We start from the raw sequence: 16690 nt of genomic DNA on the forward strand, positions 1-16690 counted from the left end.
ACGTCGTCTCGCTGCAAAAAAGCTAGCTTCATCGAACTTTATAACAAATATACATCAATCGTCGAAATCGATAGATTCTTCTCTTTATAAAATAATAGTAGTGGACAGCGAGAATCGGTTCTTTACATGTTGTATCAATATACAAAAAAGAGCGCACCTTATATCTAATGTGATATCAAAATTAAAAATATCCAATATTTACGATATAATACATATGGGCGCACACGCACGCAACAGTTGCATTTGGCTAAAGCACAATCATTATTTCTTTCAGATATCTTTTTTTTATCGCTCTCTCACGCATACACGCACACTCATACTCTTTCTCATTAAATTACAAAAGTTACCATAAATAGAATATTAAATTCATTTATAAAAATCATTCTCAAATCTTTTAAAGATTAGTATACTCGAAAAAGTATTTCTTTTTCTTTTCCCTTTTATGAATCACAAGGTTTTCTTTTCTTTCAAAACTAGCATCTCAATACACTCACATGTATTTCGCTTTCAATTGAAAAATTTGCGAATAACACAATATATTATGCAGAGTAATATCGAGTCTTTATTAATTTGTACTGCCAAATGTTTATTCTCGTTTTCTTTATTTTGTAACATACGTAGCGTATCTACTTTTTAGTACGGTTAGGAAGATAAATCAATTTTTGTTCGCATTTTGTCTAGAACAGATTAAAGTATCTTTTCTGTTTTTTCTTCTTTTTTACTAATTGTATATATGTATACCAGAGATAGTTTTTTCTCTTTGGTTGTGTCACGCTCTTAAACGCGTTGTGTCTCACACAGTCATTCCAGCGTGGTATAGACAATAAAATTAAAGGAGTCTACAAGATAACGAACCACAAATAGAAAATTGTAAGATGGGAATGGGCATATGAACACACGAGTTAACATATTTGTAACGATATTCTATAAATATACATACGCGTATAATACGAGCAATTCTGATGAAATCAATGTGCAATAAATCTTGCTTTTCACATACCATCATGCTGTGAGCAAAATTTATCCTTGATAAATGGCAAGAAATGTGATTTCTACCTAATAATGTTTACATTAATTTTAAGCTACTTACATTTACCGCGAAATCATTATTTTCCCCTCGACAACAAATCCTTCATTACAAATTTCAATTGTACAGTGATGAAAAAAAGAATCTTGTTGCACAATTAGAGTATCATAATAATAGTATGTAACTTAAATTTTTCAATCTATCGCTTCATTTGTAGCAGAAGACTGACCAAGTGACATTATAATAAATCAGAAATATGAATGCTTGAAGAAAGCTTCGAGGCTGAACTGATGCGTTAGAATTATTAACGTTTTACTTCGTTATTACATTAGGAGAAACGAAGCTTTAAAATTACCGCATATCAAGCAAAAATTTTTAGGAACATTACTGACTCCGGTAGATTGGTCGTTGACTTTTCAAGTTATATTTTAAACAATAAGCCAGTACGAATGTAGTATTTCTGTTAGGAACGTGCTGCACAAATCCAATCTTATTTCTTAGAATCTCTCTGTTATTTTTCTCATTTACTCCAATCTCTTTCTCTTTATTGTTGCCAAATTTTCTCTCTTACTTCTTTATAGAAAAAATTAGAGAATTTCATCATGAACGAGATCAACGATAAGACTCCGCGCGAGTATAACGTGATGTATAAAATATATTATGAGCTTTGGAGCGAGAACAGTATACTATAAGTATAATAGTATTTTGCACCACGAAAAATCCTCTTCTCAGCAATATTTCTATGTGTGCATTTTTATATAAAACGAGGATTTCTTAAACTATCACAAGCTCTATATTTTCCTACTCTCTGGTATTTTAATATATAAATTCAGCACTGCAAAATAAAGTGTGCCATAAGGCTAAGAAAACAGCTGGTAATTGTTAATAATTAGAGAATATAACATGAAGAATCTGTCGCTTGTGTCAATAATATGAACAATGACATTCACTTTCCCTTGGTAATTCCCTAGTTGATTCGATCTTAATTGAAAAAAAGATAGCAGACAGATCGTACATATATAATTATCGATGAGTCTCTAGACTAGAGTGATTGATTTTGCTGCATGTACATTTGTAAGAAACAGTAGAGTATACCAGCTTGCGCCATCACGTCGACGGTACCTGCAGCAAGCGGATCACGGCTCTTAGTATCCGATCGTGAATTTGTGCCAGGTCTTAAAAGCGTCGGGCCAAAAACCGTAGCTAAATTGTGTAAAGACATTTTGTTCTGCGTCTCGTGGCGGTTAACCCGTATTAAATGGGCGAGAAGAAAATCGATGACCGCTTTATTCACTGTCGGCAATCCCTCGTATACCCTACGTAAAGCTGCACACCTCGAGTGCTCACCAGTCTGAAAAGCTTCCAGAAAAGCCGGATAAAGAGCATCGGTAAACAGTGCTTCTGGCATTTCCCTTAAATATAGCTTTAATACACCAGTCACGGAGTGAACGTCCACCTGTAATAAATCACACATCCAAAATAGAATCATTAATTCTATTCATATAAAGAGACTTTTTAAATCAGAGAAAAACAATTACTTATTTACCTCTTTTAAAAGTTGCTCGGCCTCGTATGAATTGCTCTCAAAAGATTTACGCAATTTTGTAAGATCGGATGCGGAGCCTGATACACGATAAAGCCCTACTTCAGCCACTCCTCTTCTTTCCACTTCACGTACGCAGGCCGTGATAATAAATGGAACGTCCCGTTTTTCTCGTCTGTTAGACACAATAAATAGGCCGTGTAATCAATATCGATAAGCAATAATTGAGAGTATATAGAGCTATAAAGGGTATAGTGTGCGCTTACTTGCAGACTTGTTGGATCTTCGCTCCAAAGAGCCCTTGGGGTTTTGCGGACGGTACTCGCCTTAGAGTCACTTCACTGGGAACAAAACGCAAGCCTACGTCCAAAGTAGCTGGCCCCAAATTCAACGACCTCTCTACTTGATCAGACTGGAGCCAAGATCTGCTCAATCGTTGAGTGCACTTCCCTCTTAATACTGAACGAGGACCACACTCTTCGTACAGAAGAATTCTTACATTCTGACTTCCTTCCAATTCGACGACAAACGTTTCACCTAAAGTACATTTTATATCTGTACAAATAAGAAACAACACTACTACAGTTTTAAAAAATATGGAAGTTACACTAACCCCACGTAGGTGCCTGACTTCTTGCAACACGGCTTTTAGCTCGTTTAAAATAATGGCCATAACTATCTACTTCCACAACGATATATAAATCGCCTGGCCTATCTAAGCCTGGTGGTGTGAGACCAAGCAGCGTAAGATGCAGGTCACCTAGTAATAAACTCTCGTCACGCCCTGACCGTAACAAGTAACTCCCCATATCGGTTTGTAAATATGTTCTGCATGCCGTAACCCAAGCTTGCAATTCGTACATCGACAGAGGCAAAGGACCTGGTGGCTGACCGCCCTGCAATTTCAAATAAAACTTATACCAATAATAGACGACTATCAATCAGGAACTTTTTGAAATCATCGAAGAGTATAACTTGGTATATTTTTATTTCTTTATTTTTAAATCACACATGATTTACCTGCTGTAAAGCTTCAACAGCTTCGACCCATTGTGACCGTTCGAATTCGCTGGATAAAAAGAAGGTATAGGAATTTTGCACTCGTTGTTGGCTCTTATGTGTCACGCGCAATACTAGATTCGGTGAGGCCAGAACTAACTGGGCTTCCAACTCAGCGAGTTTTTTCCTATTTTTTTCCGAACCTCTACCACCAAGTCTAATCCTCTTCTCATCATTGCGTTCTTCCCACAAAATTTGGTCCCTCACTGTACACGCTTGAGATCTAAAATGACATTGAGGTGTGTGTATATTAAAATATCTTCTCCATTTTTTCAGAGTGGATGATTCGTGGCCTAACACATTAATTATCTTTGCATATATCATTGAAAGTCTTATCTTATTAGATTAAATAAACATGTTATAAGAAAAATGATCGAGAAAGCAAAATACTAGCGTTATAGCTCTAATAGAAGATAAATATCATTATTAAAGGCTTTTGTGTATTATTACCTTAAAGCAACAACGTTGGCGGGGCTGGCTTCTCGAGGTTCAATGCCATCTTCCGTTACAACCGCCTCTGCCACCGGGACGTACCATTTCAGCTCAAACGTGAACTTATCTCGACCGGATGCTTTATATTTCGCACAAGCAATAACATCGTTAAAGAGAAAAAGATGCCTCAATTTCCTATGACTATCCGAGAGCTCGACAACAAAAGAATTTTTTACTAATCTACGCTGTGCCCGATCATGACTCTGCAATAAAAAGATAACGCTCTCTAAAGTGAGCGCTCCCTGGCGACCTAATTCCAATTATACCATTTTATTATTGTCTTACCGGAAACATTGATTTAGTTTGTATAATATTAAATTCATCTAGGAAATTCCTCGTCATAGCAAGTGCTTCCGAAAGTGGCGCATGATCCGCATGATTCAGAGGTGTATGTTTCAGGAGATCCTAGAAGTAATTGAAGTGTTTTATCAGTAAAACAAGCGATAAGATAAAACTGCAATAGATAATGAGTAGACTTTTTGCGATGTAAACTGTTTTGTGGAGGCAACTTATAACAACACGTACATGTAATACTAAAGCATTTTTTTGCACACGCGCCACGGGCTTGTGCAAAAGGTCTTCAAGTGAAAGTCCTGGTCCTTTTGGAAATCCCCCAAGTCTTATGTCCCTTGTTATTTCACCAAACTGCGTCGAATGAGCCGAGCATCTGCGCACTGTATCTGTTGCTCGAGCGTAATTATGTAGAAATGCTCCGTATAATCCTATATTACTGGCCATTACCTGTATGAAGTCTTATTTTTAGTTATGGCGACTCATTACCCTGCGCAATTGTAAATTATGATGGCTACGAACCTTAAATTGCTCACCAATCGTTGTTTTGTTATCCCATTTCTCAGTTTTCTTTCTTAGTCCATCTAGAAATGAATGGTGCAGTGCGTGCAACTCGGGAATTTTATAAAACATAGTACCAAATTCTTCTTCTGAAATGACAGGCTGAGAGGTTGTTAAGGTTGCTCTAATTGCTTTCATATACTGTGGATAAAAGAGAAAAAACAATAAATTAAGAGATGTAAGAAGGAATGAAAGGAATCAATGTTATTAAGTTAAAAACTATTTTCTTACTTGTAACATGACGGTCAAGCATTCTACGTAAATTGCTTCACTTTCCACAACAGAATTAACTATGCACTTAACCATGGAAGTTCGGTCATCTTCTTTTATATCCTTACTTTTGTCTTGTTTTCGAGGGGTGGTCGGTGTAGGTGACTCTAAACTACCTTCACTCAAGCTCAATGGTTCGGCATCGCTACTACCAGTCTCATTATCAGTGCTAAGTGCACGTAATAATATCGGAGGTGCGGGGCTAGCACCCTCTTCATCTTCGCTATCCATCGCTGCTCTGTGTCTATAATTTGATAAACTCATATAAATAAAGTATCTTAAATAACTGCCAAAGGTGTCACACGCAATTAGAGTAAAATATAATTTCACGAAGTAGTGTATATAATACTCACTGTATAAAATAATCAATGTTTACATAATTGCTTTGATTGCCTGGTGAATCTGGTAAAGAGGGTGGCCTACGAATCGGTGCTTTATTACAATTATTATTCGTAACCGGTGGAACTCTGGCGTCGATGTATACATATTCTCCAGTTTGGTCCAAAGCCACTGAATCGTAATATGGTTCTTCCTCCGATGCTTCTGCATCACCGTCTTCTCCATCCTCGTTTACCGTATGCTCCGATTCTAGTCAAAAGATAATTTTTTTAATATACATAATACTTAAAATATTTGCAGTAAATAGTCGTGTATCTCGAAAACTAAGCCTACTAGGTTTTAGTATTTTTTATAAGTTTATTAAATGGTTTTATTGGTTAAATCTTGGAAGGTGTGCTAAGGTCACTTAAATTCTTTTGTTCCATTATTCTATAATTTATCTTAAACTTCAAATTGAAAAATTCCAAGTAACCTTCTTATATCCTTTAGCACTATTTTCAAAGTCAACTCCATGAACTCCATGGAGCCACCTGTTAGATTTTTAGAAATACTAAAAATATATATTATAAACAGTTTGTTTTCTTGTAGTGATTGGTTCTTTAGATATTCATCTGTTTTCAAATTTTTGGCACACCCTATGTATGACTATGTAAAAGAACCATAGAACTTTTACACTATAAATATGCAATGATAAAATATTTACCTTTCTCATCTTCTTCTTTAAGAGATCCGTCAGTCTTCTCTTTCTTAGAGCTTCCAGTTACTTCAATGACTGTAACATAATTACTTGGTACATTAGTATCACTGTTTCTTCTTTGTTCAGGCACTTTTTTCGGGCTCTTAGGTATTTCACTCTTAGGTCTTTTATTGTTACCAAGAGTAGAGCTTAATTCAGAAACACATTTGTCTTGTAGCTTTATGATATCTTCATTCACAGATGAGGACAGTGATTCCTGATTTTGAGAGTTTTTTGAAATTTTATTTTCAGTTGTTTTATTTTCTAAGCCATGGCAGCTCTGTTGAGATTGAGCTTCAGTTGGTAAAGCTTTACTTTCAGAAGTACTAGAATTATTAGATAACTGTTTATGACGTTCGACATCTGCCAACAACCTTTCTAAATATTCTACATAAAATTCTTCTTTTTCAAGCTCCTCTCTCAAAGCTGTAACCTACATAAATAAATAATAATTACATTAATAATTGGATAGGAAAATTTTAGAATTTAATTTTTAATTTTATACTTTAAAAAGCTGTAATATTTTGTTTTTCATACTTTGATAACATATTTAAGATTAGTAGGGAATGATTCATTCTAATTGTAACAGTGAAGTTTTAACGACAATTAGTCTACAGCTCAGAGTAGTATCATGATTCAGAAACTTGTGTTACTGCTTGTTCTAATGTACTGAAATGAACAGGTCATCTAAGGAGCAAAAAAATCAGGATTGCAAAGATATTGTCATTGTTACTGAAGCAACACAATAATGGGTAAAGCTTATTGCTAATACGAGTATAGGAAAGTAGCGTACAGTATATATTGATTGCATAAGCAAGGTGTCATGCTTTGCAACTATACTTTCTACAAGCTGTTATATCGCAATAATGCTGACATTGTGCCCCTTAAATAAAAATCACAATCAGCAGAAAAAGAAAGAATTCCATAAAGAAAAAAATGGACAGTAGTAGCATCAAGCATGTAGAAAATACAAAGACAGAAAGTGGTTGACAATATATAAGCTAAATGACATAGTGACCACTAGGCAGAGAATAAATTAAATTTTATGTGTTAATGTAAGTTAAATGAGTCTGGTTTGGTATAATTAGCCATGGTTGGAAATAATAGCATGTAGGTGAAAGAGAAGAGTAAAGGAGTAAAAAAAAAGGTAGTGTATAGACATTAACCTTCTTTTTGTGTTTAACCAAGTTGGCCCTGACGTCTTCCTCCCAAGCTGCCGGTAATGCGCTATCCGGGAATCTCTGCACCCAGACACGCTGAAAGTCCCCGAAGACACTCATCACTCGTAAGGGCAGCTACGTGGAGGATCATGCAGTCGGAAAAACTGTAACGGAGTTGCTCAGGAATATATGTACATGTGCATTATCAATAATGAAAAAAGAAATGGGATCAGCGACCCAAAAACTTGGCTGAAAATCACTGATCGTAGAATTTCACTTGACTTAATACACTAATTTAAGTATTCTAATAAGCACGGCTAGCCAATCTGAATGTACTCAGTAAAATTATGTCTGTCTGGTCTCTGGCTCTCTGTCTTACTTTTACTACTACTCTTACTCTCTGGGAGGCGAAGCGAATACGCGCAGTCAAACACGCGCAGTCAAGTCCCACACACATACTCGGCACGCAAACACTTTCTGTCTAGCTAATATACGAAATACGAGGAGGGAGGGAAAGAAGTTCGACGTCTAAATGTAAGTATACTGTGTGTGTACATATTAAACTGGGCCTGTTCTTTTTCGCTGCACTAGTGTTGCAATTAATTGAATTAAAACAAGTATTTTAAAATGTATTTTCTTCATTTTATCTTATTGCGTTAGTGAATAGTGCAACGAAAAAGTACAGACCTTTTAATTACTCTACTATGATATTGCTGATCAGTGCGAAAGTGCGAAAATGAGCGTCAGTCGTGCGATTGTTGCGGTTGCGTTACTGTCATCTCCCACCTTCTTTCAACAACGACCATCTCTTGACTACTACTACAGCTACTAAATATCGACTGAACCGAATGCAGCTGGTTTAATATGTGCACATATCACAGCTACCAACACTAACTTGTTTCACCATCTACACACAAATAGGTAGCTTGACGGGCCTCGACGTAATAAAGCGCTGCACCACTCGTTAACACTAGCTTAGATCTTTTTACGCTTTTTACGACCCCGATCTTCGCTTATCCTCCTACTCCTATCATTTTCACGCCTCCACGATACACTCATACACATAAACACACACACACACACCCCGGTTTCGTGTTAATAATTCTTCTTCCTCTTATTACAAGTCATTATAATAAGCTTCCCTCTCTCTTTCCATCTGACGCACAGATCATTCAAAGCGAATTGAACGCCACAAGCTACTAAATAGTATAATTAATAATTATAAAGTACCATTGTTTTTTAATAACATCCCACCTAGTAGATTCATTTTTCTTCTCTTTTCGCCATGTGTTACTAAACTCTACTTTTCTTGAGCCTTCAGCTTCACGGCCTCCACACTCCACAAACAAGGCACAAGCTACCCTAAACTCATTTTTTTATACCTACTTGTTCAAAGTGAAGTTAGCCAACTCGCGCACAAAAAGGGTCTCTCTCTTTCGCCAGTTCCCAAAATGATCTATGTAGGACATTATAGGATTGCCAACTTTGCTTATATATTAGCAATTAGCATACGTATTTTTGAAAAAACGGGCATACAATTCCTACATCCTACAAGGTAAAATGAGTATTTTAGGAGCTGGTGAAAAAGATCCTAAGGCTTAAGCCTTAAATCTAATTATGCTCACGACCTAGCACCCTAGGTTATATAAAACGCTACAAAAGTATAAAATAGACTAAGTAAATTAATTATATTCATTAATTCTCTGATTTCTTTTATTCGGTTTAGTCGTTATTACAATTACAATTATAGTGCAAATATATTCTAGAGGCTGCGTAACCACTGATGATTATATTTCATGAAAATTTTGTAATATATTATCTGGCTTCCAATATTAGGAAATATAAAAGTCTATGTACATTTCCCTTAGTGTCACTAAAAATAATAAATTATTAACGTTAGAAACCATTAATTCCGTTTCCACGCTTCATTCTTAACTATCTACAGTACAACAGTGTGTGACTTTACTAATAGGTGGAAAAAACGCTTAATGACGCTCCAATAATAAAGCAACGCTATGTTGCAACTTTTGCTAACATTCAAGGAAAGGCAACGATTTATTTATAACTTATAACATTCATCGATCCATGTCGTTACCTCAGCTGGTTTAATTTTATATCCGCTGGTTTTTAAAACAAATGCTTTCATCCTTTTTCTTGCTAGAATCCCTCACTAAGATAATTTTGCTCTAACCTTATTTAATAATTTGTAACAAGACAAGCGCGAGAGTGAATAAACAGGTCTCTCGATTCCTTTTAGAATTGGATTAATTTTTTTATTATGCAGCATTTCTCTCTACCGGAATAATTAAAGACTACTGTATAATCTCTATTCTCTCTATGGGAACATATTGCTCTATTTTAAATTCAATTGCCCTCGTTTTCTGTAATTGATACGCCAGTGTAGATTAGGTTTACTTTCGTTGTTTGGTAATTATACTGTACACTTTGTGTTTTGTTGAACAAATTTCATATTTGTATTTTCAGCTTCTTCACCGCTAGATGCCGCAGGCAAAAATTGTCCGAAATTAAAAGATTTGCGGTTTCGACTTTCGAGTACTTTCGACGTGCAGACTACAGTGCAGGCACGGCGACACAAACGTCTATGAGACAAGTTAGAAGTTACAAGTGCTACGCACCGTTTCAAGATGGGTCAGGATAAACTCAAAGAGCATAATGCTGAAAGGTGAAGCTCCTTATATAATTTTTGTATTATTCATTACTTATTAATCATTTATATCATTTTGCTTACTTCTTATCGTTTCTTTTTACTTTTGGTTATCTTTAGTACTGAGACATCCAAAAAAGCTTTAAAAAAGCAACAGAAAGAAGCAGAAAAGGCTGCAAAAAAAGCTGAAAGGAATGCTCAACAGGTATGCGATAAATGTATAAATGCAAATATATATTTGCTTGCTATTTAACTGTTTCTTTGTGTATATATAGAACTTATTACAAGAACAGGAAGCAGAACAAAAAGAGGATGTTTCTATTGGTAAATATGGTCAACTGGACATGATACAAAGTCAAGATACTCATGTTGAAAGAAATATGATTACTATAGCTGATTTAAATAAGAAATTAGAAAACAGTCTTATTTGGTTGAGAGGCCGTTTACATACAAGCAGGGCTAAAGGTATTGTGTAGTCTAACATGGGATATGAATGAATCTTTTATTTTCTTTTTACCACTGTGTATATCAATTATAGGAAAGCAGTGTTTTATCGTTTTAAGGCAGCAGTCATATACAGTGCAAGGATTGGTACTTGTGAATGAACATACTAGTAGACAAATGGTTAAGTTTGTTTCAAAGTAAGATATATTTTTCAAATAAGTTTGGTTTTGAAATAATATAATTATAATTTAAACAAAGCTCTTAAATTAAAATGCTAAAATAACTTAAAAAGCTTTTGATTTTGCAGCATCACTAAGGAATCTATAATAGATGTACAAGCTGTAGTCAAAACAGTGGCAACAAAAGTAGAATCTTGCACACAAAAAGATGTTGAAATTCATGTAAAACAAGCTTTTGTTGTAAGCTCAGCAAAGCCGCAGCTACCATTACAGATTGAAGATGCATCAAGGTCAATCAAAGATACTCAAGAAGCTGGCTTTAATATAAAAGTAAATCAAGATACAAGATTGGACAATAGGGTACTTGACTTAAGAACACCAGCCAATCAAGCTATATTTAGAGTAGAAGCAGGTGTTTGTAAACTTTTTAGAGATATTCTTACTGCCAAAGTAAGTCAATATATAAAAAAAACAATAATCTATAGTGTTCATAGTACAATAAGTATACTATTAAACATTTTTCTATCATAGGGATTTATCGAAATTCATACTCCAAAAATTATTTCTGCAGCAAGTGAAGGAGGTGCTAATGTATTTACTGTTTCATATTTTAAAGGAAGTGCTTATTTAGCTCAATCGCCCCAATTATATAAGCAAATGGCGATAGCTGCTGATTTCGAGAAAGTTTTTACTGTTGGTGCAGGTAATATTATATATATCTATTTATAACAATGTAGATATAATAATAATACGATTACAAAAATGCCAATAAAGAGTTGAAATACGTTATTAGTTTTTAGAGCTGAAGACTCCAATACTCACAGGCACTTAACCGAATTCGTAGGTCTTGATTTAGAAATGGCTTTCAAGTATCATTATCATGAAGTGGTAGATACCATTGGACAAATGTTTACAGAATTATTTAGAGGCTTACAAGAAGCGTCAGTTTTAATTGTTTAAGTTATTAGATTAGTATTTTTCAACTCTTACTGTAAGTGATTATTTATAATATTATTTTATTTACAGTTATTCAACAGAGATCAAAGCGGTAAATCAACAATATCAGGTAGAACCATTTGAGTTTTTAGATCCACCTTTAAAATTAGAATTCAAAGATGCTATTAAAATCTTGGCTGAAGCTAACGTGATCCTGGGCGAGGAAGACGACTTGTCAACCCCCGATGAGAAATTATTGGGAAAATTGGTGAAAGCTAAAGTAATACAATATAATATACACATCTCTTACTTGATAACTATTTTAATAAATTATTCACTATAATAACATTTTTTTCAGTATGATACAGACTTCTTTATCCTTGACAAATATCCTTTAGCTGTGAGACCCTTTTATACTATGCCAGATCCAAATAATTCTGTAAGTAGAAGGCTTGCTTTTTATTAGTATATATTACTCGATATATTTAGTATAAAATAGACCTAACAATTCTTTCTTTTTGCAGAAATTATCAAATTCATACGATATGTTTATGCGCGGAGAAGAAATAATTTCCGGTGCACAGCGCATACATGATCCTGATTTTCTGACGGAGCGCGCAAAACATCATGGAATTGGTAAGATACGAACAATAATGGTAGTAACATAAGGAAATAAATTTTTAATTATGCACTGACACTTGTTTTTAGACACTGAAAAAATTAAGGCGTACATTGACTCATTTAAATACGGCTGTCCCCCTCATGCAGGAGGTGGAATTGGAATGGAGAGAGTAGTCATGCTGTATCTTGGTTTGGATAATATTCGAAAAACATCAATGTTTCCACGTGATCCGAAACGCTTAACACCATAAATGGCCATAACTCAATGTTAAGTATTTCAGAAAAATTGCATTTTTATGAATTTATGTGTACATATGGAAATATGTATAAAGTTATTGAAATATACTTTCACTTATTCTAAAATAATAATTTAATTGTCCTTTTCGTCGTAGTTCATTTATAGTAATGCTAAGCCAATTTATTTAAAAAAAAAAATAATGTAGACCACAAAACACTACTCCAAAAGTGTTAATTCTAAAAAAAAAGACCATAGCTTTTCCGTTTTAGGAGTATACATATTGTACTGTTATATGTATTGTACGTAATACATATGTATATACATACACTGACCGGCATGTATGTATGCATGTATGTATGGCGTCCCTCAGGCCTCGATGCATTTAGGAACCGCTTTAAAGAATCCCTTGCATCTGATTAGCGAATCACGAAACCTAGGCTGGTATTCATAGTCGTTACTTATACATATTTAAGACCGACTTAGGGCCAGTTATTCCACCTATTGGCAAACGTCTGGATAAATTTATCCGTTTGGTAAAGCTTGAAATTGAATAGAATTTACTACAGTTTGTAAATTTTACCAAGCAGATAAATTTTACCAATAGGTGGAAAAACCGGCCCTTAAGCAGGTTATCTTTTTCTATTACTGTTAGATGAAAAAGGACAATCGATACTTTAAGTCAGACTTAAATATAAGTAAAACGACTATGAATAGCGGCCCTAATACATATGTATAGTGCGAAATGGCCGCATTCAGTCAGAATCCGTAGCGCTACTGGCAGAGAAACACCCTAGTGTATAGTCACTTACTCACCGTTGTAAATTTATAATGGCAGAGTTGGTAACGCTGCGGGTAGCCGGGGTAGCAAACTAGCAATAGCAACTCTGGTGACTGGTCCGGTTACGTTTGACGCTACAAGAAAGTGTCAAACACGATAAAGCAAGAAAGCACTAATGATATTACGTTAATAATATTATTACTGCTCTTAAAAACGATGTAGTCTCCATCAAATTATATTGTATATTCAATGAATTGTTGGATTTCGAATTACATCGCTTTTTCATTTTTGTTGCGGTTACGATACAAATCAGTTAAAGGAAAATCAATAACGAACTAAAAGCAATGCAGAGGATTGACAGTACAAGCAAAAGACGTCTGTTTTAGTGATGGATCAATACCGATATCAGTGACATTGCCAAAGCGACGATTTAACAAATATATAGCATATTTTCGTATACATTGCTTTTTATTCCGATTGATTCCCGGAGAGGTATGTATTTATATATATATATGTCTATATTTTTACAGCAGTATAATAGTACCAAATATTTTATATTTATAATGTAATAATAAGTATGCAATACACAACGGTAGTGTTAAGAATAGATAAAAAATTGCTCCGTTTTAGAATATTAATAATATTTATGCGTTCATCAATTTCTTCAATACATGTATATCATTGACACCTGACACCTATTTTTGAATCTTTAGGTTAGGTAAAGGACAGATAATCCAGTGCGTTATGGATAAAATCGACAACCAAAAGGAAACAAAAGCTTGGAAGAAACGTAACACAATGCGTTCGAACGCTTCATCCGATGGAGGCACGCAATGCGTACAGGTAGTCGTGCGTTGCAGACCAATGGACGAGAAAGAATCTATTCACGCGTATAGTCGTGTAGTAGATGTTGTACCATCTCGAGGCGTTGTCGAGATACGAAATCCACGATACGACCCAAGCAGCGATAACGTTAAAGTATTTACCTTTGATGCAGTTTACGATGGAAACTCCAGCCAACAAGAATTATACGAGGAAACTGTAAGACCTTTGGTTTCATCTGTTCTTGATGGTTTCAACGGCACTATCTTTGCTTACGGGCAAACTGGCACGGGTAAAACGTACACCATGGAAGGCTCAAAAGTTGAGCACGAGAAACGAGGGATCATACCAAGATCATTCGAGCACATATTTAGTCACATAGGTAGATCCGAAAATATGCAATACTTAGTAAGAGCGAGTTATCTGGAAATTTACCAGGAAGAGATACGAGATTTATTACATCCCGATCAAACTCTACGGTTCGAGCTAAAGGAAAAACCGGAGACTGGCGTTTTCGTCAAAGATTTATCTTCAACAGTGTGCAAGAGCGCAGCGGAAATTCAGCAGCTTATGAACGTTGGTAATCAAAATCGAACAATTGGAGCAACAAATATGAACGAGCACAGCTCTCGATCTCACGCAATCTTTCTTATAACTATCGAGATGGGTGTGATGGGTGATAAAGGCGGAATACGCGTTGGTCGTTTGAATCTAGTGGATCTTGCTGGTAGCGAGAGACAGAGTAAGACTGGTTCATGTGGTGAGCGCTTGAAAGAAGCAAGTAAAATTAATCTGAGTTTGTCGGCTCTTGGAAATGTAATATCAGCACTAGTTGATGGGAAAACAACTCATGTACCTTACAGAGACTCTAAACTAACTAGGTTGCTCCAAGATTCGCTCGGCGGTAATTCAAAAACTATAATGGTGGCAAATATTGGTCCAGCTAGCTATAACTATGAGGAGACTTTGACTACACTACGCTATGCGAATCGTGCAAAGAACATTAAGAATAAGCCAAGGATAAACGAAGATCCCAAGGATGCCCTTTTAAGACAGTATCAGGAAGAGATAGGCCGTTTGAAAGAAAAACTTGCGCAGAAGGGTAATATTCAACGTAAAAAGAAAAGACCAAGAAAAAAGAAAGAAGATGATAACAGTGTAGACTCAGAATCGGATGCGGATGATAGTCGTGGCGACGACAACAAATCTGTTGAAGCTGACAAGAAGCTGATAGCGGAACAATTGAAAATGGAAAAGCAGGAGACGGAAAGTCTTATAGAAAGGATCGGAGATCTGGAAAGTAAAATGTTGTGCGGTGGCAAAAACATAATAGATCATACTAACGAGCAGCAAAGAGCGTTAGAGCAAAAAGCAGCAGAAATTGCTGAGAGGAAAAAGCGGGAAGTTGAAATGCAGCAGAAACTTGAGGATGAGGAATTAACGATGGTCGGTGTTAGAGAAACTTATACTACGCTACAACAGGAGGTGGATGTTAAGTCGAGAAAATTGAGAAAGTGTTTCAATAAGTTGCAAGCGTTGAAACAGGAATTGGAAGACGTTACGAATGATTTTAATAGGGATAGAAGGGATCTCGAGCAAACGCAGCATGAATTGATGAAAGAACTGAAGCTTAAGTATCTCATTATTGAAAACTTTATTCCTGAAGAAGAGAAAAGTAAGATTTTATCTAGGATTCAGCTAGACGAAGAAGAGGATTGCTGGATATTGAAAGATTCGGAGCCATCCAAAGCAGACGTTGTAAAAAGACCAACTTCTGTTCCGGATGCACGTAGACCTATATCGGAATATGCAAAAATAGCACTAGCTATGGGACGAGGTTGTCGTTACGCTGGTGAAAATATATTGAACTTAGATCTTGATATGCCGTCTAGAACAACATTGGATTACCAAGGTCCTACTATAGCACCTACCATACAGGCTGCCCTCGAAGAGGCATTGAGGGATGAAGGTGATATTGACGTAGATGCATCCAATGTTAAACTAAGATCAAAGTCTCGGCTTCAATCTGCGACAAGAAATCGTCCTAAAAGCGTATCCAAGGTCCCGCAATACCCAGCTCCTGTTTATCCAAAAACGAGAGGTCTTGTTCCAAAGTAATTCGTTCGGTTTGTTGCTCTAATTATTTATAAATTTGTATAGGAGTTTCATGTAAATATGTATACGTATTGTATTTTAGATTTTATTTATTTTCGCTTATTAAATAATTCCATTTAACTGAATTCGTTAAAACCGCGTAAAATAATTTGATATCCACTATCCATAAAGCTATAAGCCACTAGTCAATGTGTTACATGAAAGTGCGATACATGTTCCATCGATCCCAAATAGTATTTAATAGCAAATAATAATAATAACAACAAATAATATTTGTTTCATTGTTTTATTTCCTTTTCTGCTAAATCCTAAAAAAAACCTAAGTTTTAGCGAACAGAGAAACATTGTCCTTAAAAAAATTTTACCACACGATGTAGAAATGCGTTGATTTTTCTTGTCATTCTTTAATTTTGC

At 35.4% G+C, this 16690-nt stretch overlaps 3 protein-coding genes across 4 annotated transcripts; 2 read left to right on the forward strand and 1 right to left on the reverse strand.

Annotated features, from left to right (window-relative positions):
• Positions 1-54: 54 nt before the first annotated feature.
• On the reverse strand, positions 55-7622 carry LOC136776575 (active breakpoint cluster region-related protein-like). Its single transcript, XM_066732203.1, has 13 exons — positions 7485-7622; positions 6286-6751; positions 5597-5831; positions 5205-5487; positions 4935-5114; positions 4647-4862; positions 4407-4526; positions 4080-4324; positions 3591-3852; positions 3184-3466; positions 2837-3107; positions 2574-2745; positions 55-2483 (listed from the first exon to the last, which is right to left on the reverse strand). Exons 1-13 carry the CDS (start codon positions 7596-7598, stop codon positions 2070-2072), a joined length of 3261 nt encoding a protein of 1086 aa, XP_066588300.1. The 5' UTR covers positions 7599-7622; the 3' UTR covers positions 55-2069.
• A 268-nt stretch (positions 7623-7890) lies between these two features.
• On the forward strand, positions 7891-12680 carry AspRS (aspartyl-tRNA synthetase). Of its 2 annotated transcripts, none has more exons than XM_066732212.1 (12): positions 7891-8012; positions 9963-10161; positions 10264-10348; positions 10419-10608; positions 10682-10784; positions 10895-11216; positions 11298-11469; positions 11560-11707; positions 11793-11982; positions 12061-12141; positions 12227-12338; positions 12411-12680. In XM_066732212.1, the coding sequence occupies exons 2-12, from the start codon at positions 10124-10126 to the stop codon at positions 12572-12574; spliced, it is 1605 nt and encodes a 534-aa protein (XP_066588309.1). In that variant the 5' UTR covers positions 7891-8012; positions 9963-10123; the 3' UTR covers positions 12575-12680. The 2 variants fall into 2 exon arrangements, with proteins under 2 accessions (XP_066588309.1, XP_066588308.1); XM_066732211.1 differs by lacking the exon at positions 7891-8012 and adding an exon at positions 8306-8399.
• Positions 12681-13443: 763 nt separating this feature from the next.
• LOC136776630 (kinesin-like protein KIF3B) lies at positions 13444-16279 on the forward strand. The gene is made up of 2 exons (XM_066732314.1): positions 13444-13831; positions 14053-16279. Exon 2 carries the CDS (start codon positions 14084-14086, stop codon positions 16277-16279), a length of 2196 nt encoding a protein of 731 aa, XP_066588411.1. The 5' UTR covers positions 13444-13831; positions 14053-14083.
• Positions 16280-16690: the final 411 nt, after the last annotated feature.

This window comes from Prorops nasuta, unplaced genomic scaffold (genome assembly GCF_024137725.1).
Source record: "Prorops nasuta isolate Cenicafe-Biocafe unplaced genomic scaffold, Cenicafe_Pnas_1.2 PNAS00010, whole genome shotgun sequence".
Lineage (NCBI taxonomy): Eukaryota > Metazoa > Arthropoda > Insecta > Hymenoptera > Bethylidae > Prorops > Prorops nasuta.